The sequence below is a fragment of the Letharia lupina genome (genome assembly GCF_014066315.1).
Source record: "Letharia lupina isolate WasteWater1 chromosome Unknown contig_3, whole genome shotgun sequence".
Lineage (NCBI taxonomy): Eukaryota > Fungi > Ascomycota > Lecanoromycetes > Lecanorales > Parmeliaceae > Letharia > Letharia lupina.
In genome coordinates, this window is record NW_023502972.1 from 1,409,499 (window position 1) to 1,434,136 (window position 24,638).

The following is a 24,638-nucleotide window of genomic DNA, read 5'->3' on the forward strand; positions in this document are numbered from 1 at the left end:
AAAAATTGTTTTTAGGAGTAGCTTGATTGATTGATCGATCGATCGGTTGATAGGTGCATAGGTATCGTGGGATGCACACCAAGCCTAGTCAAAGTCTTCGGCAACTACTTGTACCATTTCTAGATCCGGTTATATGTTGAAAATAAGATATCAGGGCTAGGGCTATGTGACTGGACTGCGTACTGGATACATTCAGGTGGGCAAGGACCTCGAGTATATACGCCCATGTGCCAGAGATTTCCCCTTTGCCCCTAACGAATTTCGTGACCAAGAGGGAAAATCTCAGTCTTCCCGACGCCTCAAATGCACGCAAAGTGGTAGTGCAAATTACCTCAAAACCAACACTCTGAGCACTTTTCGTTTCCTCGTTCGCAGCTCAAATATTCGTTGTCTAAAATGTACATTGTTATCGGACGACCTCGCAATTTTTCATCTGCTTCCTTTCCTCGACTTCTTCAAACCCCTCTTGATTATCTCCCCAAGCCTTCCCACATATCACGCCGTGGACACCAGGACCCGTCCTAGGCTGGGTAAGCCACGCAGTCAATTTGGCATTCATACCAGAGCCCGCGTGACGTAGGGTATTCGTTGCAGTGAACCTGACCACACTATCCGGCCCACTACTCCTCCGGCGATATCATGAGCGCCTGGAGCAACGTGCTCATGAAGAGCGCAAACGGCGGCAGGACGCGGAAACTGGAGTTCAGACATCAAGAGGAATTTGCTCGAGTACGTGCGGATCTCCGCAAGCCTCGGACTGAGTCTGAGTTGGATTCGATGCGATTAGAGAGGGAGAGACAAAGCCGACGAGGAATCGAAAAATGATATAGAAGGGGGTATTCTGCTGGTTTGGTACTGGACGTCCCATGAAGTCGGCTTGGTTGGCAGGCTCCTCGAGGTCGCGCAAGAAACCCTGTCACCAGCCCCAGTCAGGTGCTCATTCACGTGTCGCTACACCCCGGAACCTAGGGACATCCGGCACCGGCCATCCTAATCGTAAGATAGAGATCAGAAGAGCCTATGGGATTCTTGAAGTTAACGCCGTTGTTAACGCCGGCGCCTTGCATTGTGTGGTGTCGAAGAGCAGGCATCATATCGAGTAGCTCTTTAGGTCCGTTGCGTCCCTGCTCGACCATTCGGCCCTTGAAGCCAGCATTTGGGCTTTTCTTGATTGACTGGCGGCTTGATCTGAAGCAGTGTCTTGGCTTATCCCTCTCCTCATCATGACACAGGAGCGAGAGCAAGGAGTGGACACCGATCTGATGCCCTGAATTACCCCACCTCGACTTGAAGGGCACTCTGCTAGTATCAAGGCGATCTAAGGCGACGAGATTTGCTCGTCGCACACCTCCATTCTAGGCGATTCAAAGCCCACTCGTAAAGCCTAATTGGGTCTCAGGTCTCCCCACTTCCTTTTTCACTGAGCATGTGGTGGTTACAATCATTGACCTCTTTACTCAACTTCATATTACCGAACAACCTTAAAGTAGGCTACCAAGGCTGCTTTACCTACTGCTTTCACATCTTTACTCGCGTCATGGCGAATAATTTTAGGGGACAGCGAGATTGGCCGCCGAAATTCGGAAACCTGGTTGATCCGAATAATGAACCCCATTCGATGTCTTTCACAGGCGACGCGGACTTCACGCGATACTCCGGCTTCGGGGGAGGTGTCGCGTTTCGACAAAGATTCCCAGACCGGACCATGCGAGACTTGACCGAATCCAGCCGTCGCGAAGTCGTTACTCAGTATCCCCAAGGAAAAGGGTGGCCTGGTGCAGTCGGTATGATGCAAGCCCCCATGACCATTTCCAACGGTCGGAATGACGGGAGGGCCCGTCGAAGTGGCCATGGCATTGATGCATCGACGAGCACAAAGGGAAAACGCATGCCGATGCCGAAGAATGTGGAGGATGCGATGCCACACAACGGAAACGAGCTTGCATCTCATCGGTCCCAGTACAAATGCGTCGAGCAAGGGGTCCTGTCTAATCATGGCGACGTGCACCAGGATTACGACTACCGGGCGTCCGCCGCTAGCAGCCCCAGCTTTTACACATCCAGTACCGAGGAGTACAAACACGAACCACCATGTACGAGGCACACAAGAGGCGTCGGATGCGCAGATCGCCTGGAGAACATTGGGGGTCGAGATGTTGGCCCGCCGTGTGGGACGCAGCCCGGAGTTTCGGGCGGGATGCGAAGATTGCCATGCCTACAGGCCCCGCAGGCATGAGAGGTTTTGCCTCCTGGCGATCCATGTATGCAAAGGTGAACGTCAGGTGCTGGAAGGTCATACGGTCGGGATCAGAACATCTGATATGCCCCCCTATAATATAGGTCTATGAAACCAATCGAATCGCCCACTCCACTACTGTATATTATTGACTGCAAAGATGCTCATTAGTATACTGGATGCATCCTCGGCTTGAAATCTCGCACAATGCGCCGGCTGTAAACGTTTGTAGAGAGAGCTCTAAAACCCGAGGATGAACAGTTGGTCGTCTGGGCAAGGTGAGAGACACCAGATTGCATGGGTTGGATAAAGGCAGCTTGGTCGTCGAACATCTTCCCAAGCCTTGTGTGGCTGGCGACTAGAACATACCTACCTATGGAGAGGAGTGTTTGCTTGGCGTTGGTCCTCTACAAAATGTCTCTTTTCCCTGAAAACCGATGCTCCATTGGCTGTATGATGGATGTCTGCCCTACTCTTGGGGTTATTCTGGCTCAGAGTCAAGACGTCAAGCGAATATATTCGTCTGCTTTGATACGTAAAGAACGCCACAACAGCCTGGATATCTCCGCATACGCTTGTGCAAGAACATATATGAAAAATTGGTCGTTCATGCACTGGCTCCATTCATTGTCTCATCAGACGCTCCGACGCCTCTTTACAATTCGCAGTACGCACACCCTGCGCTTGAGACAAGAAAACGCAAACATGCTTGACGTTATGGTGTTGTGTGGAAGCTATGCGTAGGTGATCTGGGCTAAGTAGGATAGTTCAAGCCTCCTCCGTTGTTGACGGGGCTTTTTTTATGTTGTCTCGCTTGGCATAATCGAAGACCAAGATATCCCAACTCGAAGCGACGCGTGACTCGTCTATCGTACGCATATTTGTCCAGTCGTCCGCTAGTCTCCGTGTCTGTTTGTGCTTGTCGTCCCAGTTCTCTATGATGAATGTGCAGCGTTCCAGATCCTTCCGTTGCATAAAGTCAGTCGTGGTGGACAGCTTGGCCTGTGCCCAACCCGATGCACGGCTTCCTCCCGCCAGATGTGCTCCCTTTTTGACCAAGTTCTTGACGGCGTGCACATTGCCCTTTGAAGCTGCAATATCGAGTGCTGATGCATCGGGTAGCAGGCCGTCCGAGCGGAAGTTCAATTGCCAAGGTTCGACAGCAAAGTTTGTTAAGATGGTCAGGAAGACGCCGACAACTTCCAATTTCATGCCGTGCGCACGCGGTGGGATTAAAGTGGAAGCTAATTGGAGTGCGCTGATTTGCTTCTCTTTGTTAATCAAGAAGGAATCCTGTTGGAACTTTTGTTTTTGTTCACAGTACTTCATGAGGTACTTGATAGCTCCCAGGTTGAGAGAAGTGATGCAAAGACCAAGAACGTTGAAGCCAGCCTTGTCGGTGGCTAGAGCATTTGCACCCCTCTTCATTAGTAGATCCGCCAGATCCCACTTGCGCTCGAGAATCGCATGCATCCATGGAGTGATGCCATCCTCGTCCGTTGCATCGATTGCCGCGCCCAAGTCCAAAAGACGGGGAGCGAACTCTGTAGCCGCAACGCTATGATCTGGAATCTTTGCACAAAGATGCAGTAGACCTTTCTTCCGCTCGAAGAGGGTGGATACTGGCACACCATAATCAAGAACAGCGTCGAAGAGCTCCTTGTTGAAGCTCAGTACGCTCTGACGCAAGAGGTTGTGCATGTAGAGTGGTTCTATTTTAGCCGACTTGATAAAGTCAACCTGTATGTCAGTATTCATGCGACCATGAGAAGTTTTTAGACCAGATTCGAGCGCCGGTAGCACAAGACTTCTAAAATCTTCTGCGTCAGGGAAAAGGGCGTTCCAATCCCGTAACAGTTGTAGCGTTTCCGTAGCAGCTGTTGTCCAACTTCTTCCGTGCCTTAAAATCCGAGTAAATCGACTCTCGCCCCCAGCTGCGGCCGCAATCAGTCGGCGTAGATGACCACGCACCTGAGATGGGCGCACATTTTCCAGCAACAATCGTAGATGGGCGGTAAGATGTAATTTTGCAGCGAATGAAAGAGCATCATCACCGTCGACGGTTGCAGCCATTGGGTCAGCACCAAGATTGAGCAAGATCTGCGAATGCTCGACATGGTCTCCATAGACGGACCACATCAGCGGAGTGCCACCCACAGTGGGGCCACGCTTTGCTTGGACGTTGACTTCTGCGCCGGCCATAATCAATCTGTGTCCCAGTCCTTCCGCTTTGCTGACATCCCAGGACGAGAGGAAATGAATGGGGGAAACGCCATCCTCCGAGGTACTAGGCTTGGCGGAGCTCATCAGTAACGATTCGAGGACATCATACCTGCATCTTTCTGCGGCATTCAGTAGAGTCCATGTGGCGCCAGGTAAGGCGGTACCGTCATTCAAACGTAGGGATATGATGCCATCTGCCTCGGTAGCAGGGGTGGTTGTGTCGGGAAACTCAGACGCCCATGAGGAGCTAAGAAGTGAGCAGGTATCATCAGACTTAGCCCAAGGATCGGTGAAATTTGTCGAATGTGCTTGAAACGCTTGTGCCACCTTAGGGAGTGCTTCTTGCGCCTTTTGTGACCCACCATCAGCCGCAACCTGGAGCCATTTTAAGCACTCTCCGGGTTCGAAATGGACACCGAATCCGTTCGCGTAACAGATTGCCAGCTGGTATGCAGCTGCGCTCTCCTCTTCAAGCAAATCCACCTCCGAATGTTCAGATGGGCCTTGAGCACAGTCCTGAAAGCCTAGAGCCATAAGAGTCTGTACCACGGGACTGACTCGTTCGAATTCCGAGTGCCATTTCTCCATGTCAAGTAGATGGGCGTCGACCTCGAGAGGAAGACGTTTTGGTGGGACGGGATGCCTCGCTTCATACCAGTTTTTAGGAGACAATAGTCTTATTATTCTTGCCATATCGAGCTCTCGACGGGATGGGTCTTTTACTAAAGTAGTACCAATGACCTCACAAAGCATTTCGAGCTGCGAACGCGTGAAATCTTCGGACAGTGCGAGAGAAGCGCAGACGTGTTGTACCAAATGGTCTCCATCTTTTAAAGCGGCTATGGCATCGTTTCGGGATTGCCGTTTCTCCTTTGGGGTCTTGCCTTCAATATCTCCTAGAGACTTGAAAGGATCACCGTTGAGGAAGACACGCCAGAGTAGCATACCGAAGCTATAAACGTCCGTCCGCTTTGCCTCTTCAATCTTGAAGTAGGCCGTTCGAGAGAATTCAGGCGCTTGCCATGGGCGACTGCCGCCCAGCATCAAGCCACCATCTTCAAGCCTCAAGACACCAAAGTCTGTCAATTTCCCAAGTAGCTTAAGATCTGAAAAGCATATTTAGACATCTCGCCATGGACATGAAGGGTTGGACTCACGTTCGGAGTCATCACGCTCCTCAAATATTAAGACATTTTCACATTTGACGTCTCCGTGTACGATGTCTTGCGATTGAGCTAGTCAGCATGAGATCTCGCACTCGGAGAAATCAATCCGCATGCGGGAAGAACAGGCAGGGGGGCCGGATGGGTTGTCTAAATCTTGACAATCCTCACAACAGTAATAGTCACGATTCCAAAAGCTGAGAGGTTGTGCAGAACAGGACGCAGGCTTCGCTCAATATGACAGGCAAAAACATTTCAAAATCAGTACTTATAAAATCTGCTGACCGCATGCATGAAGTATCTCAAGACCGTGCGCAATATCGAGACATAATGACAACTTCTCTCCGAACTTCAAGGGCCTATCTTCTTTCCTGGCGGTCTCTAAGACTTCTGCCAGATTGCCAAGCTCAGCGCATTCGGGTATCAGAACCGGCATTGCTCTCTGGTCGTCACTAGGCCCTTCGGTCTCGAATCCAATGCCAAGAAGCTTGACAATGTTTGGGTGTGCACGTAGCGGTGGATGATGCATGGTAAGCAGCTCATTGAGGATGACGTGGATACGACCAGCGATTGGGTCTTTCATCACTGCTTGGTTCAATATAGCACGTTTGAAAGCCACCGTCATGCCCTGCGGAAAGACAGTGCCCGAGACAGGATCCACGTAGGCCTCGGGTACCTCGGCGCCATTGACCAGAAAGGAAGCGCCCTGGCCTAAGACCGAACGGATATCAGGCTTGGTGACGGGGAGGATGGGAATGTTCTGGGTCTTGATGTAGGAGAGGAATGAGATCAAGCTATCCTGTAACATAGTCGCAGAGGTTGGATAGATAGCGGAATGAAGTGTTGCGCCAGCTACTATACTTGACTTCCGCCGGGATCGAACGGGGAAGACGGTCGAGTAAGTGAATGTCTCGATGTCCATGTTGACAGCGGGTCGGATTGTCGTGGAGGAGAGATAGTGAAAGCAAAGTAGAGAATTGAGAAGGTCAGTTGTCACGTTGCGAAGGGAGTCTTCATTACCCTGAGGCTTCAGCTTGCTGCAGGCATGACAAGGCCATACATGCCAAGACCTGGCCCGTTGGCGTTTCTCACATACCTACTTTAGGAAGGAGTGGGGAGAAGACAAGGCTGTGCTGATGCTGTGCTGCTGTGCAAAAACGAGGCATCATGCATTACTCATCATGACTTACTTACGAGGCATTGGCTCGATGAGAAAGTCAATTCTACGCTATACTATCTATGGCTTAAGATGTCTTGGCGAACGGATGTAATTCGTCAAATCAAGCGAGCTACCGCAAGCGAATCCGCACTGCTGCAAGACCTGGCAGCGGATGTTCAAGTCCTGCCGGGTCCAGACGGCAGCAGCAGAAGTAGAGTAAAGTAGCATACAAACTGGGCGCAATGGCGCAATATTGGAAACCCCGCATCTGCCACCTCTCTCTCTCCTATCACCTCGCATCACCTGACTTAATGCCCTCTCATTCGTTTGACATGACTGCGCATGCCCTACCTTGCTCACGGTGAACCAAAACCCATGCAGCACCAGCTCAGCGTCAGCCTCTTGATTCTTTCCCCTTCCTCCACCGTGTCTTCATTGAGCCCCACTGCCAGCCTTGGGTTCTAGCCCCCAGGCAACATCCAATCTGAAGTCATTCCACATCAAAATCATCTTACATGCGTCGTCTGTCCGTGCTACGGGCATGCGTCTGTCGTCACGGGTATCTTTAGAGCTCCGAGGGCTGCTAGAGCCTAGAGGTACCCTGGTTGCCAATCTTGCGGATTGGGGCTGAAAACTCGGGTCATGTTATAGGTAGCTCCTTGTCTGCATTTGAAAAATATTTGCCATGTTACCCTTGAATTACCCGTTGCCTATCATATGTGATCAAAGCCTACACACTTGTTTCAGATAGAACCAGACTCTCAATACTTTATATCTATAGACCAACAGCAAGTGCATCACTATCAGGATAGCTGGCGGAGGATCCAAAGTCATCTCGGTCCTGCAAATATGAGTGACCCGGTGAGCTTGACTTTGGGGATTGCAGGGGTGGTGGGAAGCGTTATACAGGCATACAATGCGGTTATGTCAGCTTACGATTTGTACCTTGAGATTAAAGATGTACCATCCGAGTATGAAGACTTGCGCATGGGACTACTGCTTGAACATCAAAGGTTGGAGCTGTGGGGAAGTCACGTCTTGGCCGAGTATCATGATGAACGGAACCGATCTAGACTGTCCCAAAAGCACGTAACCACATGGAGGACGATGGAGTGGATCTTCAGCAGGATCAGGGAAGCCTTCATTGAGAACAATCAGATTCTGGATGACTATGGCCAACAGATGGGTCTACCAGCCCAAGGCGAATCTTCAGGTAACAAAAAAGCGTCTCCCATGAACGAGATACCACATGCTTAAGTCGCATCAGTTTTCGAATATATCAATCGCTTGTCTCTGTCAACGAAGTCCCCATCAAAACACGGGCTTTCAAACTATACGAAGAGAGTGAAGTTTGTCCTGACGAAGCAGAAAAAGATGAAGGATCTAGTCACACAACTTTCCTATTGGAACAACGGCCTTGATCAGTTGACCTCGCGATTAGACCAGGATTCGTCACGTCGCCGATTAAGAACTTTCTTCTCGACTTCGGACACCACACAGCTTCGGCATTTAGAGGCAGCAGCGGACTTACTTGAGCATCGAGACATACAGCTAATGGCTGCGGCGAGGATAGTTATTGAGCAAGGTTATCTCAGCGAGCAGCCAGATTGTCCACCAGAAATGGTAGTTACCACTCCTTCTTCCGACGGACAGTGCATCGGAACGTCCCCGTCACCTGGATACAGGCTCGAGATGGACCAGCTAAAGTGGCAAGAGAAACCGTATGCGACGGATCAAATTCGAGCAATGGCTCGGTATGGGGAGGAAAGCGTCATCGTTGACTGGAGGTGCTGCCAAGATGACAGTTGGAGGCGAAAGCATCCCAAAGCATTCCAACGCAGGACGGAGAACCTGACAAGGATCTTGAACAGCGATCTCGAACCGTTGGGCCTCTCAATCCTACACTGTGTTGGCTATCTAAACCAGAGTCAACATGTCACAGGCTACGCTTTCCGGCTGCCCAGTGGTGCCAAACCTGGCCAAAAACCAGTTACGCTCTACGATCTGTTGAAACGCGTAGAGCGTCCTGATCAACGTAAAGATATTCCTGACTTGGGTGAGCGGTTTGAGTTGGCCAAAGCACTTGTCACGACTATATTTAACATTCACAACATTGGGTGGGTGCACAAGAACATACAAACGAAAAATATCCTTTTCTGGCCAAAACCTGATGAGGGAATTGAACCAGATCTCAGCAAACCATATTTGATGGGCTTCGACATCTCGAGACCAAACCAACCGGGAGAGGTGTCAGAGAAGCCGTTGTCCCATTTCGAAGATGATCTTTATCGGCATCCACATTACAAGGGTATGTTCGCACGCTCATTTCAGCCATCATTCGACATATATAGTCTGGGTGTGATCCTCTACGAAATCGGCCTGTGGCGAAATATCGCCTTTCAAGGCTCGTCCAAGAGCAACCATCCGAGAAGACCGTCTTTGCCTACCCACAACTCGGATCCGCAGCTAGTCGAGAGGATGGTGGAACAGGGCACGATCATGGCCATGAAGCAATACACCGGCGCGCGATACCGGGATGCGGTCAGGTCTTGTTTGAGCAGGGACTTTGACAACCTTTGGGAGAGGGAAGCGGGCGATCAGCAAAAGCAGCTGCAGACGTATCTGGAACAGTTCCAGAACATGGTCGTTGACAAATTGGCAGTGTGTAATGCATGACCCCATTTGGGTATATCCAGGCCAATCTCGCAGGAAAATCAATCATGTCTTGATCTTTCTGACTGGTCTACTTCAACCGGGGTTGTGTCCGCGTCATTCTAAAACCCACGCCGCTGGCCTTGCGAGCGCCACTCTCGAAGGCAGGCTCCGAATCCGCAACCTCTACTACTGTCACCTAGGCTGCCAGAACTGCAGGAGTGCTTTCCGTAACACCGTTACGACCCCGTGCCAATTTCCCCCGACAGAGGAACTCTGGGGTCAGGCTCCCGAAAAGACGAGTGGGAAAGATCGGCTCGGGGTGATGATGCAATATGTGCAACGATGATGGAATAACGCGGTTGGCCTCAGCCTTTCCGGATCTTAGCAGACATCACGAAATTGGCGATAAGAATACTCCCACGCCAAAATTCTTGAGGTTCCAGAAACCCTGCAGAACCAACCATTGACATCTTAATCTATCAGTTCTCGACTTTTGTCCTGTTTGTACGATTTGTGGCGGAGTGGTGATTGCTGCTGCAAGAGGTGAAACCAAGGCTATGCTACCTCCTTGTTAGCAGTGGCCCTACGGGGCCCCTGCGAAGGCCCTACGGAGGCCTGTATTTAGGTCCAAATAGGGGTGTCTGACTGTCAAGCGCAGACACCCCCGGAACCAGCTTTTTTAGCTGAGTTGCTAACACTCCTGATGGTAGGTAGAGGAGGCCTACGGGGGTATCTATGGAGGAGCATCGAGTATATAATAAAATACGAAGCGTATATTAGAGCGAATTTTATAACACTATTATAGAAGGTTATTGATACGACTTCGATTTTATATATTCTTAAAAATGATAATGTATTCTAAATTCCATCGATAGATTTTTCTATTATCTTTTATAATGTTTTCGAATACGAGTTACAAAGGTTCGAATTGAGAAATTGATTGGAAATAACTTTTACTTATGTAGAATGGTATCAGACGAGTAATCATTATATCACAACAATTCTCGTAGAGGCTTTAATTAAGAAGTTCTTCAAGATGAGAAAAACACCCGCTTTTCCCAGATAAGTTTAGTACCCTATCACAAAAAACGCGCCAAGACATTCCACGCTCCACGCAAAAGATATCACCGCCGGAGAAGAATCCCTCCACCCACTTCACCCCCCGCCCCCCAATCCCCACCCCACTCCTACACTTCACCTCACTCCACCCCACCCCAACCCAAGCTATGGGCGACGCGAACCTCTTCTCCGACACCTTCACCCTGACCTCGATCAACGCGCAAAAGTACGACCGCGTGGCCCGCCTCGCGGCGCACACCGAAAACGGCGACACCTCCCTCACCCTCGACGTCAACACCGAGCTCTTCCCCTGCACCATCGGCGACCGCCTCCAGATCCTGCTCGCGTCGACGCTCTCGCTCGACGGCAGCAAGGACGACGGCAAGGGGTGGCGGGATGTCGGGAGGGGGGAGGCGAGCGTGGCGGACGAGTATGATTACGTGTGCCATGGGAAGATTTATCGGTTTGAGGAGGGGGATGATGAGAATATGTGAGTTTGTGTCTTGGGGTGGGATGGAAAGGGGGGTTGGCTAATGCGGTGCGGGTTTGCGCAGAAAGGTGTTTGTGTCGTTTGGGGGGTTGCTGCTCTACATGGAGGGACCGTATAAGAACCTTACGCCGCTGAGGATAGACTATGTTTATCTTTGCATGAAGAAATGACGCGGGCATTGGCGGATGGTGGAGCGAGTGGGGCTGGAAAGGAAAAAGTCTGGTCATTTAGCGAAACATAGGTCGGAGTTTGAGGATGTCTAGATGGAATGATTCCCCAAGTAGAGCGCTGGCGTTAGGGTATCGAGGAGAGATCGATGCCTTTTCAGTGGAATTATCATTTGCAAGGTCTATGATGTTGGGAATGGAAGCTTCCTATGGAGCCTCGAAACGATCTCCGTATAATCCTTCTCATTCTCTGCTGTCAGTATCCCACGTCGGATGAAGAAGTCCAGAAGCACCGCGGCGCAGTTAGGCTTGAATTGCCCTTCTGCTAACGCCCTCTTCACTTCGTCCACAGTCCATAGATGAAATTCCTCTACTTCGTTATCGCCGGGCTTCGGTATCACCTCCGCGCCAATCTCCATGTCGAAGACATACTGGCATTCTGGCTGCAGCAAGCCTGCCTCACCGCCAGCTCTTGCATCTCGTATGTGGAAGTACGACACGGTTCCGCAAGGTTTGGCGTTTGAGCGAACAAGCTGTTCCGAGAAGGATGCTTCTTCCGCGGCCTCCCTTACCACACACTCGAATGGCTTCTCTCCCGTACTGAGTCCCCCGGCAACGGTGTTGTCCAGCATTCCGCCATATGTTTGTTTGTTTCGTGCTCTCCTCGGAACCCAGATCTTCATACCTTGGGGGGTGTTCACGTAAGCTGTCATGTGCACCCCGTAGGTGTTTATGCCAAACAAAGCACTGCCTGCTCTTTCCATGCTCACCATCGGTTTCCTGCTGCTATATGGTCCATGGACAGGGTATAATTCGTTCCGCCAGCCTCTCAGTATCTGGAAGATATCTCTTGTCTTGGCTACTTCAAGTGTCTCCCTTATTACAGTTTCTTGAGTATGGGTGTAACGCTTTGGCGCAGGTGTAATGCACTTCTTTTCATCGTCAATTTGCCAGGCGTCGTGGTCCCATGGCATCTTCTCCACCACAGACTGTTTTATGTATCCGTAGGGACCGGACCCTCCTTCGAGATGGAGTTCCCAGGAGGTCGAGCGGAGCCTGCTATACTCTTCTGGATCACTCTCATAGTATGGGAAGCTGTAGATCGTTAGCACTGACATGTTTAATATATTTTAGGGCAATGTACTTGTCACACTCATTGACAAGGTCAAGACCGGTCTTCATTCTCTGGCACTTATGTTCCCTGAACCGAGCGTCGAGTGCATGTCTTTCATGAAATCAAGCTCAAGTTCTTTGCTTAAACACCATACCAGTTTGAGCTTGCAATCACAGGTTGCTGTCCCGGGATAGATAAGCAAAGAAATCGATTGATAGCACTTGCTGCTTGTCCTTCAGGTGAAAAGGCTCGTAAACACGCTTATTGATAAGCGCTCGCTTGTGGCACGTCATTTCTTCCTCACGTCCGCTTTCGTCTTTGAATTTTGCGAACAATTTTGCTTTTAGTTTTCTTATTGTCTTGCAGTCTCAATTCGATCGGGGTCCAGAATCACAGCTTGTGTTTGGTAGCTTGCGCTCCCAGCTGCGTAAAGGATCTATGTCTGCAACATCGCCGTTTGGCCTCATCCTTCCTTCAAGGCCGGTTCTCACAAATCCTATCGTTATCTCTGAGACGCAGTATGCCTTCACGTTCTCGTCTCTTCCAACATTCTCACATTTGGTTGTGTTCTTATTACCCGGGATTACCCTCTCAGAAGGCACATTAGCTGGCGTCTACATACAGCTCCCTGGACTGGTACCAGAATTCAAATTGCTTGGAGCACTAGGAACAGAAAAGCAGAGCGCTATATTTCGGATCAGTGGTACTAGTCCTGCTTCCTATGGATCGCACAGCGGTCTGGAATCTGTGGAGGAAGAGATGACCGACGTAGATGCATCCTCGACGGCGATCAATGGCGCTACGGGTACAGCTACTACTGCAGGGGAAATCACAGTTGGAATTTCGATCGAGCAAGCTGCGATGATCATATCACAGCTTGAATCCCAACAAGGCTCAAACTCTGTGCCCTCCACAGCCCTCGTCTCGGCCAGATACCAGCGGCAACGGCCGACACCGCTGTCAACGAAGGCGTTGGCGCAGCGCATCATCAAAAATGCATTCAATTTTCTTGCTAGTTTTGCCGGAACTAGTACGGCAGGGGGCCAGGAAGTCGTTCCGTTGAAAAGCTTCCAGGATTGGTGGACCAAATTTGAGCGAAGGGTCGAGAATGACCCAGGGTTCTTAGAAAGAGAGGACGACACCTGAGGTTTCAAATCCACGCTTAAGCGGCTCGCAGCGCTACCCGGGATGAATTGCACAATGCTGCATACTGCAGATAAGTCAAATGACAACCATTGGGGGTTCTATGTAGTGTGATTGGGGGCAACCGACCCGGTTTATTAACCCCAACTTAGAGAGCGAACAACACGTGGAGAAGCGGGGGATGAGGGATATGTAACAGGAGCGAAGACTGAGGACGAGCGCTTTCGGACATGATCTTCGTGGTGGGTATTACACTTTTACAACGTCTTATGCGCTCCTGTTAACTGGCAGTTTGGAACAGGGTCGCTTCTTCTAGTTGCGCCAGGTTGGAGCTGATATAGCGTGATAAGAGATTATGCCCTGAATTTCGCGTCGAAACCTAGCCTTAGTGAGGCTATTTTGGCCCTCTCATCCTTTCCAACTTCCCCGAGCGAGGGATTGGAAAAAATAGCTTTGGACCAAAAGATGACGTTGAAACGATGGCTGACGGCCATGGAGCGACACCCCCAAGGCCAACGGCCCCTCGTGAAAAGAAGGGTTCGGGATGACATACCCTTACCGCTGGCATCTCGAGCCGCAGGCGCATTGTCATATCCTAAGATTGGATCATTGGTACTTGGTACGATCCGTTTGACTTTTTCCCCCAAATTGAGGCTCTCCTGAAAAAATGCACCTCGAACCTACACTCATCGACTTTCCATTTCACTCTAACGAGTCTCCAACTCCACGTGGCAATAGTCCGGAAATTTGAACTTTATATTAACTAATGCAGGTCTTCCTAGCTGCATAAGTCGCGCAGTAGCCTTCAGCCACCCAATCTGGCTAGCAATACACATGGGGGTATCCAATACACAAAAGATGGTCCTTCTGTGTCTTCCTTTTGTGTCTGAGGCACCAATTGTATAAACACTTCTCTTATGCTCAATTCGCTCCTTTACCCTCTCAGCACTACATGAGGCACTCCCGCTTAGGTCCAGTCTTATAGCTAGTGGGACCCTCGAGACTACAAAGTCTACCGACGGTACATAGAATACCTAACTGGGCTTCACGCCACACTCATACAGTGATACCGTTACAACAATCAACCCAAGGTTCAATCGACCTTTGACGCCCACGACCACTCAGCATCATGCATTTCCTAGGAAGACTCATTTCGATTACGATCAGTTACTCTCTATTCATAGCATTGATTGAGCGAGCATACACTATCTTCATACGGCTTTATTTCTCCAAGGTGCAGCGAAAGTCGAAGGGTGTTTTCACAACTGCACGACCCGTCGAAGACATTCAAACACTTCATGCTTTCGATTATAGAGCCGTGGAGCCTATCAAATACCGTCCGTTTGCAAAGAAGCAACATGTCACTATGGGTATGTTGCACCTTGTGTCACGGTTGTCAAGTCTTGCAGATACTGACCTTTTCACAAGGAATTAAGAAATCCACTAAGCAGGACTGGATCAGGATCGACCGCAACTATCTGGAACGGACAGCTCTGCGAAAAAAGCTGTTGGCAGAACATACAGATATATGCGTGGGAACCAGCGAGACAGCCAATCCCGCTGTTCGCGAGCTCTACGAAGAAATCATGCTAGACTTACTTCCCAAACGATTCCCATCAATGTTCGGAATCAAAGGCGATATGTTCCACAACCTCGCCAACGGCACGCGGCATTGCATTTCGTCAGCACTACAAGATCATGCGAGCATGCTTCGGCACCTGGCAGAGAATGTAGAAGAGGATTTCTACTTTATGGTTCCAGACGCGCAAGATGAATTTGTGCTTCAAGGGTTTGTCGCATGTTTTCCGCAGGGTCTCCTACCTTCTGCAAAAGTAGGGATGTCAGTTAGCGAAATTCATAAGCCTGTACCAGGCTACGAAGGCCGCTTGAAGAAAGGTGTGAACCGATGCTTCGAGAGGATGGAGCGCGGACAGTCGGTTGGACGGTTGAATGTACGTTCAGCTCCCTGTTTCAAACGGAGGAAGTCTAATCCAACTTGATTTAGTGGGCCATTCAGAGCAATCACTCCCAACTTTTTCTCCCATTCGACGGCGCAAATACTATCAAAACAGACGACAGTCCATGCGCTAAGGCCGAATTCGATCCTTCCGCTTCCTTTCTGCGCGCTGAGCATCACACTCTTACCTGCCTCCCACGCACTGGAACCATCGTCTTCGCCGTTCGCAGCTATCTGACCCCATTGACTGAGATCAGGGAAGAAGGGTCCGGCCTCACGCTTGCTGAAGCATGTGACTCTATGCCTGAGAAATTCGGTATCTACAAGAATCGGCCAACCTGGGGCCAGAGAGTTTGTGCCTGGCTAAGGGAAGAGGATTCCGCTACCGACAAGCATGATCTCCGCGCATCGCCGACCACCAATCCTTCAGGGTCATGTCCTTTTGCACAATCACGCGAACCTGACTCGAGTGCGTCATGTCCGTTTGCGCCATGAATGAACAACACGGCTCCATAGCATCATAACCTACGACACACATTAAATCTGTGACATCCATGTTATTCTTCAAGGATCTGAACTCTCGCTGCGAAACCAACACCACCACATTGAAGGCTGGCCCTTGGTGTCACTAAAGACTGAGTCGTGGCGCTCTTCTCGAGTACGACACAGTGACACTCGGGTACTGACTTCAAGCCACAAATCCTCCTCCAACACGGAGGCTGCGCCTAGAACAAATCTCAAGCACAGATCGGCGGCAGGCATTCCGAAACCTTATTGTTCCTTCTGCAACCCCAACAAACCAACGTCTGGATCGTCGCAATGACGACTGGATTTCTCCACATTCGCTTTCCAAAATCAAAATCCGAGGGCGAACACGCGAGGTACGCACCGCTATCGCGCATTTACCAGGGCTAAGATCATAAAGGTGCCAAGGATTGGTCACTCGATGGAAGTTGATTGGATGAATTGATTGTGTATGATATGTATGAGTTACCACAAAAGCGTGCACTGTACCGTTTGGCATAGACGCATTATCAAAAATAAAGGGAGAAATTGAAGCAGTTGAGATTCCAAAGCCAGAATATTTTGCCGTTACCCAATCGAAAAGGCCCACAGAGGTGAGGAGGCAGCTTTCCATTGCGTAGCATTCCACCACTGCTACGGTAAGTACATACAGCCCTCTTCCGGCACCAATCAGCAAGTCCAAATCCCCACCACCCCATCCCTCCTTCCCTCCGTCAAATACCCATCCTTAACCCTCACCCTCTCCACACTGCTCTTCCCATCTTCATCCCCGCAATCCCAATGCCGCCCATCCGTCTTGTCGTAAACCTTCGCCACACTCTCGCCGGCCGCAGCCACGATGCGGCGAGGGTCGAACATCATGCTCGTGACCGGATTGTCGTAGGCGTAGGCGTCGTGGATGGAGCCGGTTCGGAGGTCCCAGATCTTGAGTCATGTTAGCGGCGAGTGTTTCTGGATGGGATCTGTGCCCCGATGGGCCTGGATGATGATGGAGGTACAAAGGATGTGGAGCGTGGCTTACCCTTATACTCCGATCCAGACTCCCGGTCACAAGATGCACGTCATCAAACTGCAAACAAGTAACCGGCCCCGTATGTCCCACTAAACTCCTATGCACCTGTCCACTTCTTAAATCCCAAAGTCTAACCATGCCATCCGCCGTCCCACACGCGAGCGCTGCATCAAAGCACTGCAGGGCTCCCACAAAATCTGCTGATGCATCAGGGATGCGGCCCGTGGCGCGCCACTTGGCGTCTGTAGTATTCATGGTTGAGGATGCTTGAGCTGCAGCCCAGAGGACATCGAGGGTTTGGACGCAGCGGCCTTTCACTAGGTCCCATTGGCGGAGGGTCTTGTCTGCGGAGCCGGAGACGAGGGTATCGCCGCGGAAATGGAGGGCCGTTACTTCGTCGACGTGGGCTTCAAGGGTGAAGAGGGGGCAGTCTTGCATGCTTGAGGTATGTGGGGATGCTGGACGATCGACGTTGTCTGAAGCAGGTTGATCTTCGTCCTCCTCTTCTATTGTTGTGTCTTCGCGAGGGGAGTATTCTGCTTTGCTGAGGTCCCAGAGCCGGATGGATGCGTCCATGGAGCCAGTCGCTACCAGGTTGTCTTCGACTTGCAGACAGCGGACGGAGGCCTGGTGGCCTTCTAGAAGTCCGATGCATCGGCCAAGGTTGAGGTCCCATACTCTCACTGTATCGTCTAAGGCGGAGGTGACCATGGTGCCAAAAGGAGCATCAAAATCAAGGGCTGTGATCATGTCATTATGGGCTTGGAATTCCTTGATGGCGGATCCAGGCTCGAAATGTTCGTGTCTGATAGGTGTAGATTTCCGGCGGGTGGGTTTGTTGCGTTTTGCTTTGGGAGAGGGAAGTTTCTCGTAGATGGAGGCAGACATGAAGGAGGCGCTCATGTCTTGGGTATCCGTGGTTGTGACTTCAGTCTCTATGTCCATCTCCGTGGGTGGTGTCACTGTTGTGTGGCCTAATGTAGCTGCATCATCCAGCTCTTCCAGTAGATCCTCGAGCTTGTTATCCACCTCGAGCAGATCCTGCTCCGTTCGTACCTCATCTTGCTCCAAATCTCCAAGCCTCTCTAGAACAATCTTCCGCATAGTGTTCAGGTTTGAAATCTTATTATCGATCTCCCGGATCTCTGACGAGCACATGTTTTTCCTGACACCCATCATCTCCAAACGGTGATTCAGCCCATGCCTCTCCTTCTTCAATTTCTCCAGCGGTGTCTTGTCCTCTGCATCATCGGCCTCTAGTAGTTTCTGCCCTCTCGAGTTACGCCTTTTGTGCATTTTCCTGTGTTCACTTTCACCTTCTGGTAGAGTGGCCTGGAAGCCTTGAAATAGAGAGTATACATTCTCGTCTTCGGGAATATTCGCAAGAAGTTCGTCTGGTAGGTAGGTGAGGGCTCGATGCTGGATTTCTGTGGTAGATAACTTGGACCGGACCAATTCTGTCGGGGAGGCTTTGGCGTACGAGAAGACCCGTTGTTGGATGCCTGGCCGCCGTAGCTCCTTCTGCAGCGCGCTCATGGCATGCTGGTAATGGACGCTACTCTCTGGGTCGCCTATGAGGTGGGTTGCTGTAGTCGTTACTTTTCGCCCGAAAGCTTCGATATGTCGAGTCTGTAGGCGTAGGCGTCAGATTTGAGCAGGATACGAGTTAATGGGCTGATTCATGGTACCGTCAAGGCTGTCCCCAGCATGCCGCTCTCCTCAGACCCCGTCCTTCGATGACGCGCTGGAGAGCCATCGCGGCTCGCCATTCAGTGGGATGGTGTCAACGTAGGCCAAGGACGGAATATGGAAGCGATCGTATACAGCGCCTCTCCGAAAAACTCAAACAAATGAGCATGAACAAAGAAGCTGACAGGGACACCGAAACGCTGGCACACGACCAAGGCAGAGCATCTGATGTCCGGCAATACTTGCTGCCGCCAAGTCTGTAGGGCTGGATATCAATCCTCAGGTTAAAGTACCTTACAGATCGAGGGAGTGATGATCTCCGATGATCTGCGGTCCTCTTCGCTTTTCTTTTTGTGATGGATACGTTCATTCGACTCTGTATGAATAATGCGTCAAGGATATGTGCAGGCTCGGAGCCATAGTCAAGTCATCTGAGATCTTCATCTAGAGCAAGATCCTACAAGCTTTGACCCAGTCCGTTCCGATACTCTGAATATACAAGAAAACACGGCCTCAATTTCATGTCCCACTTGAATTACCACTATGGATACCGCAATTGATCTTTCGGATGCTTCGAAGGCACTCGATCTGGCAAATATACGCTTTCAATTGATGTAAGATCTCAAGGAGACCTGCATATTCTAAAGGGAGGAATTCTTGGAGACTGATTCACATTTCAGTCGCCTAGAGGACACCATAACGTTCCATCTCATAGAACGTGTTCAGTTTCCTTTAAGTCCAACCATCTACCAGCCGGGCGGGGTCAAGATCCCCGGTAGTCCTCTCAGCTTGTTTGACTGGATGCTCAGAGAACAAGAGCGCTTCCAGTCACTCGTCCGCCGCTATGAATCTCCGGACGAGTACCCTTTCTTCCCCGATGCAACTCAAACACCCATTCTGCAGCCCTTAGATTATCCTAGGATTTTGCATCCCAACAATGTTGATGTCAATCAGACCATCAAGAAGAAGTACATTGAGGTGGTCCTGCCCAGAGTGTGTAGAGAATTTGGGAGAGAAGACCGCGGCGAGAAGCAAGAGAACTATGGATCTGCTGCGACATGTGATGTGGCATGTCTGCAAGCCTTGTCGCGGAGGATTCACTTTGGGAAGTTCGTAGCCGAATCGAAGTTCCAACAGGAAACGGAGAGATTTGTAAAGTTGATACATGAAGAGGACCGTGAGGGAATTGATGCAGCTATCACTAATGCCAAGGTCGAGAAGAAAGTGTTGGAACGACTCGGGCTGAAGGCGAGGACATATGGGACAGATCCAAGTATAGGTGCTGAGGGTGGGGGGAAAATCAACGTGGATGCCGTGGTCGCGATGTACGAGGTGAGAAGGATTCGTCCAATCGCTAGGGCATCTTTCTATATTTCACTGCTGATACAGTCAGGAAACCGTGATACCATTGACTAAGGTAGTGGAGGTGGAATACCTTATGCAGCGGCTCAAAGGAACAAAATGGGAGTAGATGTTCAAAAGTTGAAGCCTATGCCTCAACGCATGGCTCAAGGGACCGAAGCGCCCATCCTAGCTCTGAGAAAAGTACTCTTGAAGCCCCTTCACAGCTGCTTCAAACTTGTTGGCTACTATTAGGATCATGTGTCCTTCTGGCTTGATTCCAAGCTCCTGAAACGTCCTCTTGGAATCTGACTTGGCGCCCTCCACCAGGTATTCGTAGCTACCAGAACACAAAGCATGTCTTTGAAGAACCTCGTCCTCAGGATGGAAGTAGAAAACCTCCGAAGTCCCCTTCTTGCTAGCCTTCTTCTGCTTCTTTGATTTCGGCGTGTCCTCTTCATCTAGCGCCGAAGCAATTTCCCGGTAGGTTTTCGACAAGATGAGATAGTGGGTGAAATCGTATGGCTCCTTCTCCTCAATTGCCCATGATATTTCTTCCAATAGCATCTTGTACATTGGTGGTACTACTTCAGATGGTATATTGACAAGTCTTTCTGTCAGCACGAGTCCGATACGGGCATTGGCAGCATTCTCCACGAGGTCATCAATTTCTGAAAGGGCTCCAGTGCGCTTGGCTTGAGCTCTGATGTAGGTAATCATTTTCTCGACGACTGGCGTGTCCTATTGCTTTGTTAGATCTTGGCTCATTAAATCGTAGACTCCTAAGTACCTTGTGCTCATGAAGATTGAGGACCGTGAGAAAGGCATATGGGTCTGTCTCATTCCCATCTACTTTAACAGTAGATCCCAGCAGAGGTTGCGCCAAAATCAAGTCGGTTAGGGCGCTGAGATCGAAGGACTGCGCATCCACGTCGAAGAGTTGGCGCAGCAATGTCTTGAGGCCATGGAAATCGTGCTCCGGCTGAGGATCAAACCATTCGAATTCGACGTCGAGCATGTTTGTATCCTGAGTAACAGTCAGGCTAGACGCATGGGCGAGACATGGAGACTATGTCCGTACATCGTCACTACTGCTCTCTTCAGAGCTACTCTCCTCGGACTTCAGCTCTCCCCCTCGGTTGTTGTCGATCTCTTTGCGCTTCGCCATTATTCGTTGCGCAAACGATGGAGATGGGTGATGTTGCCCGCTGGTTTCTCGTTCCTCCAAAAATTGCAGATCTGCCCTGCCAAGCCTGCAGCCCTAAGGTACTTTACGTACCTACCTACTCGTACGAGTAAAGAATTATCAAATTTGAATTTGTGGAAACATGTCCCACTCTGAGTCAAAAACGAGCAGAGACCTTAAATTAGGAGAAGTGCGATAAGAAGTGATTTTAATACAGCATACCTTAGTGTAGCTTGGTGAAAAATATTATCTGGAGTCTGCTTCCATAGATCTTTTCAGTCCATCCTTTCTTCCCACTACAAACATATTCACAAGACTTCTCTTTCTCTGCCGACCACCAGCTTGCTTCCCCGCCAGTTTGTCCGGTCTGTAGGCTACAAGCCATGGCAATCAACGAGAAGACTGCGACCGAGCCTCCAAACAAAACATTCGATACTATTCTGGTGCTTGTATGTATCAGAGAGAATTCTTCCCTACTGAAGACCTCTTTTTAAGTCTCAAGATATGTCTTGGGATCAAAAGGCTTTGGATGCCCCTTTGACCTATCTCATTGCTTAGGGTTTGATCTCGAAGAAGCGATACTGATCCCGAAACCTTCATAGGACTTTGGTAGCCAGTACGCTACCAATCTGAAACTCTCCTGCCTCACCATAATTGTTACCGGTAGCAATCTTCAAAAACGGCGGTAGTTACTGACATGTGATTGTGACTGCTTAGATACTCCCATTTGATTACCCGACGACTGCGCGAACTCAATGTCTATTCTGAATTACTGCCCTGCACGGCCAAGGTACTCGAACTCTCGTGGAAACCAAAGGGTGGGTCTAATCCCTTACATTATTCTGTACTCGCTTTGAACTTAAGGGCAACAGGAATCATCCTCTCTGGTGGACCGTATGCGATCTATGAAAAAGGTGCTCCAACCGTTGATCCAGCTGTTTTCGAACTCGATGTTCCGATCCTCGGCATCTGCTACGGCCTTCAAGCAATCGCCTGGCATTTCGCAGGGAATGTTGTGGCAGGAGAGAAGCGTGAGTACGGACATGCAAAGCTTGATGTCAAGCAGCATGAAGGAGCAGCAGTCCATGTCGATCGCCTGTTTTCAGGGCTCGGAAGCGAGCTAGAGGTTTGGATGAGTCACGGCAAGTCAGACTCCGGGGATCCTGCCACTCATCTCAGCTGATAAATTTAAAGGCGACAAGCTCTCACATCTCCCCCAATCTTTTTTGACGATTGCCACAACATTCAATGCCCCGTGTGCCGGTATAGCACACGAGACAAAGCCCTATTTCGGTATACAGTTCCACCCAGAGGTCACCCACACTCCTCGAGGGACGGAGCTACTCGGGAACTTTGCCGTGAACATATGCGAGGCCAGGCAGCATTGGACGATGGATGAGTTTGTGGGAAAGGAGATTGCAAGGATACGGGATTTGGTTGGGAAAAAGGGCCAAGTCATCGGTACGTCTCCACGACAAATGCAAGGAGTTCACGGTGCTGATATGTGCCAGGCGCTGTATCTGGGGGAGTTGATTCCACTGTGGCTGCAAAGATCACACATGAAGCAATTGGCGATAGGTTTCATGCGGTTTTAGTATGTGAATTGAGTGGAAATACAAATGCTGCACGCTGACAAGGCTCCCTCAAAGGTGAACAACGGGCTCCTACGACATAACGAAGTGGAGGATGTACAAAAAACGCTTACAGAATCACTTGGTATACAACTGACAGTGGTGGATGCAAGCCAGCGCTTTCTGGATCAATTAATTGGTGTAGTTGACCCAGAGCAGAAGCGGAGGATAATCGGAAGAAAGTAAGGGACTTGTTTTAGGAGTGGAAGAATTCCCGGGACCTGTTTCACTAATCTTACATCGTCCCAAAAGAGACATTCTGACTCCGAAATCATTTAGTTTCATCGAAGTCTTCCAGGAAACGGCTAAGAAGATGGAAGAAGAAGCCAAAAACTCGTCCAAAGCCGGCGACATCGAATGGCTGCTACAAGGAACTCTGTATCCTGACGTAATTGAAAGCATAGCATTTCGAGGTGATAAGCTCTCATAAGCTGTTAATGATACGGTTCTTTGGGCTGGCACGCGCTTTCAAATAACCCAAGCACCTCAATTTGGGATACCTGCGACCTGCTAATATCTATCTAGGCCCGTCTCAAACCATAAAAACACACCATAATGTGGGCGGTAAGAGAGTCGTTTGAGGTTACTGGGGGACCTCAACTGACTTTGAAAGGTTTACCTGCGGTAATGGGTCTCAAACTTATCGAGCCTTTAAGAGAGTGCTTCAAGGATGAGGGTAACAATCTCTCGCCTTGCTTCGGTGGCAGTCAGGCTAAAGTCCGAACCAGTACGAGAGTTGGGGATGAAACTCGGTATACCAGAAAATCTTGTCTGGCGGCATCCATTTCCAGTAAGACATTTTCTCATATCAAATACTCCCCTTTTAATCATGTTTTGGGAGCCGGAGATCTTTTCTGCATCCTAAGACATGTGCTCTGAATCTAAAACCATCTTAAAGGAGAACTACTGACTCCTGATTCATTCAGGGCCCTGGACTTGGCGTTAGGTTTGTGCAGAGCAAGAAGACCACGAAATAAACCCTTTTAACCTTTATTCAGGGTTATTGGGGAAGTCACAGAAAGCCAGTTACGGATCGTTAGGCAGGCCGACAAGATTTTCCTCGACGCCATTGAAAACGCAGGCTTGTACACCAGCATTTCCCAGGCTTTTGCCGCGATTCTGGGTGGAGTAAGAGCGGTTGGAGTTGTAGGTGACCAGAGGTAAGTCTTGCAACTCCGGTTGCTGCACCGAAATGGCTGTACTGAATCCGAAATTTGCGTAGATCATATGAGCAATGCATAGTTCTGCGGGCTGTTGTTTCCAAAGACTTCATGACGGCAGAGGCGTACTGCTTTCCAATGGATTTTGTAAGGGACGTGGTACGTTTTGTTTTCCGTTGGAATCTTTCCTATCCTGACCTAATTTTGAGTCGTGAGACATGTCTTGGGAGTTCTTGCTCCTCAGACGTGTCTCGGAGCTCACTTGTCTTCCTCAAAAGAGAGATACTGACTCCGAAGTCATTAAGGCAACGACAATATGCAACGAAGTGAGGGGTGTGTCCAGGGTTTTCTACGATGGCGAGTTATAATTCATTCTCAAAAATCCGGAAACACAGGGACGACCAGCACTAATCTGGCTTGCAGCAACCTCAAAGCCCCCTGGAACCATAGAATTGGAGTAGCTATCTGCGGGAAACACGGCCTAGATCCAGCCTGAGATCGTCCAGAATTGAGCCTAGGAAGTCGCCATGAAAGGCTCTATCGTTTCCAAATCTTGGAACATGAAAAAGTTGAGCATATCTGCTGGCTCATCGATATGGGAGCCCGTCTTTGGATTTGCATGCGGAAGCTTTTTCTTGTCTCGTGCCTTTCGCGCTTCTCGGCGGCGGTAGAAGCTTTTCAAAAAAACTTCCTAAATCTTGCGCGTCCATTACATAGCACTCGTGAGA

The 24,638-nt window shown here is 49.9% G+C and overlaps 11 protein-coding genes across 11 annotated transcripts; 7 read left to right on the forward strand and 4 right to left on the reverse strand.

The window, feature by feature from the left end:
- Positions 1 to 1,537: 1,537 nt before the first annotated feature.
- On the forward strand, positions 1,538 to 2,236 carry HO133_007302 (uncharacterized protein; the record flags this gene model as incomplete). The annotated part of the gene is made up of 1 exon (XM_037298193.1): positions 1,538 to 2,236. One exon carries the CDS (start codon positions 1,538 to 1,540, stop codon positions 2,234 to 2,236), a length of 699 nt encoding a protein of 232 aa, XP_037156828.1.
- Positions 2,237 to 3,004: 768 nt separating this feature from the next.
- HO133_007303 (uncharacterized protein) lies at positions 3,005 to 6,544 on the reverse strand (the record flags this gene model as incomplete). Its single annotated transcript, XM_037298194.1, has 2 exons — positions 3,005 to 5,565; positions 5,908 to 6,544. 2 exons carry the CDS (start codon positions 6,542 to 6,544, stop codon positions 3,005 to 3,007), a joined length of 3,198 nt encoding a protein of 1,065 aa, XP_037156829.1.
- Positions 6,545 to 7,630: 1,086 nt separating this feature from the next.
- On the forward strand, positions 7,631 to 9,457 carry HO133_007304 (uncharacterized protein; the record flags this gene model as incomplete). The annotated part of the gene is made up of 2 exons (XM_037298195.1): positions 7,631 to 7,994; positions 8,049 to 9,457. 2 exons carry the CDS (start codon positions 7,631 to 7,633, stop codon positions 9,455 to 9,457), a joined length of 1,773 nt encoding a protein of 590 aa, XP_037156830.1.
- Positions 9,458 to 10,662: 1,205 nt separating this feature from the next.
- Positions 10,663 to 11,155, forward strand: HO133_007305 (uncharacterized protein; the record flags this gene model as incomplete). The annotated part of the gene is made up of 2 exons (XM_037298196.1): positions 10,663 to 10,985; positions 11,050 to 11,155. 2 exons carry the CDS (start codon positions 10,663 to 10,665, stop codon positions 11,153 to 11,155), a joined length of 429 nt encoding a protein of 142 aa, XP_037156831.1.
- Positions 11,156 to 11,334: 179 nt separating this feature from the next.
- On the reverse strand, positions 11,335 to 12,334 carry HO133_007306 (uncharacterized protein; the record flags this gene model as incomplete). The annotated part of the gene is made up of 2 exons (XM_037298197.1): positions 11,335 to 12,247; positions 12,297 to 12,334. The coding sequence occupies 2 exons, from the start codon at positions 12,332 to 12,334 to the stop codon at positions 11,335 to 11,337; spliced, it is 951 nt and encodes a 316-aa protein (XP_037156832.1).
- Positions 12,335 to 12,704: 370 nt separating this feature from the next.
- Positions 12,705 to 13,412, forward strand: HO133_007307 (uncharacterized protein; the record flags this gene model as incomplete). The annotated part of the gene is made up of 1 exon (XM_037298198.1): positions 12,705 to 13,412. The coding sequence occupies one exon, from the start codon at positions 12,705 to 12,707 to the stop codon at positions 13,410 to 13,412; it is 708 nt and encodes a 235-aa protein (XP_037156833.1).
- Positions 13,413 to 14,538: 1,126 nt separating this feature from the next.
- On the forward strand, positions 14,539 to 15,861 carry HO133_007308 (uncharacterized protein; the record flags this gene model as incomplete). The annotated part of the gene is made up of 3 exons (XM_037298199.1): positions 14,539 to 14,779; positions 14,838 to 15,361; positions 15,415 to 15,861. 3 exons carry the CDS (start codon positions 14,539 to 14,541, stop codon positions 15,859 to 15,861), a joined length of 1,212 nt encoding a protein of 403 aa, XP_037156834.1.
- Positions 15,862 to 16,560: 699 nt separating this feature from the next.
- HO133_007309 (uncharacterized protein) lies at positions 16,561 to 18,672 on the reverse strand (the record flags this gene model as incomplete). The annotated part of the gene is made up of 3 exons (XM_037298200.1): positions 16,561 to 16,815; positions 16,913 to 18,532; positions 18,592 to 18,672. The coding sequence occupies 3 exons, from the start codon at positions 18,670 to 18,672 to the stop codon at positions 16,561 to 16,563; spliced, it is 1,956 nt and encodes a 651-aa protein (XP_037156835.1).
- A 463-nt stretch (positions 18,673 to 19,135) lies between these two features.
- Positions 19,136 to 20,063, forward strand: HO133_007310 (uncharacterized protein; the record flags this gene model as incomplete). Its single annotated transcript, XM_037298201.1, has 3 exons — positions 19,136 to 19,206; positions 19,273 to 19,924; positions 19,986 to 20,063. The coding sequence occupies 3 exons, from the start codon at positions 19,136 to 19,138 to the stop codon at positions 20,061 to 20,063; spliced, it is 801 nt and encodes a 266-aa protein (XP_037156836.1).
- A 59-nt stretch (positions 20,064 to 20,122) lies between these two features.
- HO133_007311 (uncharacterized protein) lies at positions 20,123 to 21,101 on the reverse strand (the record flags this gene model as incomplete). Its single annotated transcript, XM_037298202.1, has 3 exons — positions 20,123 to 20,674; positions 20,724 to 20,960; positions 21,015 to 21,101. 3 exons carry the CDS (start codon positions 21,099 to 21,101, stop codon positions 20,123 to 20,125), a joined length of 876 nt encoding a protein of 291 aa, XP_037156837.1.
- A 401-nt stretch (positions 21,102 to 21,502) lies between these two features.
- HO133_007312 (uncharacterized protein) lies at positions 21,503 to 24,278 on the forward strand (the record flags this gene model as incomplete). Its single annotated transcript, XM_037298203.1, has 15 exons — positions 21,503 to 21,568; positions 21,722 to 21,735; positions 21,837 to 21,937; positions 21,992 to 22,261; positions 22,314 to 22,580; positions 22,631 to 22,713; positions 22,769 to 22,932; positions 23,030 to 23,163; positions 23,276 to 23,314; positions 23,364 to 23,426; positions 23,479 to 23,540; positions 23,677 to 23,696; positions 23,749 to 23,910; positions 23,973 to 24,069; positions 24,216 to 24,278. The coding sequence occupies 15 exons, from the start codon at positions 21,503 to 21,505 to the stop codon at positions 24,276 to 24,278; spliced, it is 1,605 nt and encodes a 534-aa protein (XP_037156838.1).
- Positions 24,279 to 24,638: the final 360 nt, after the last annotated feature.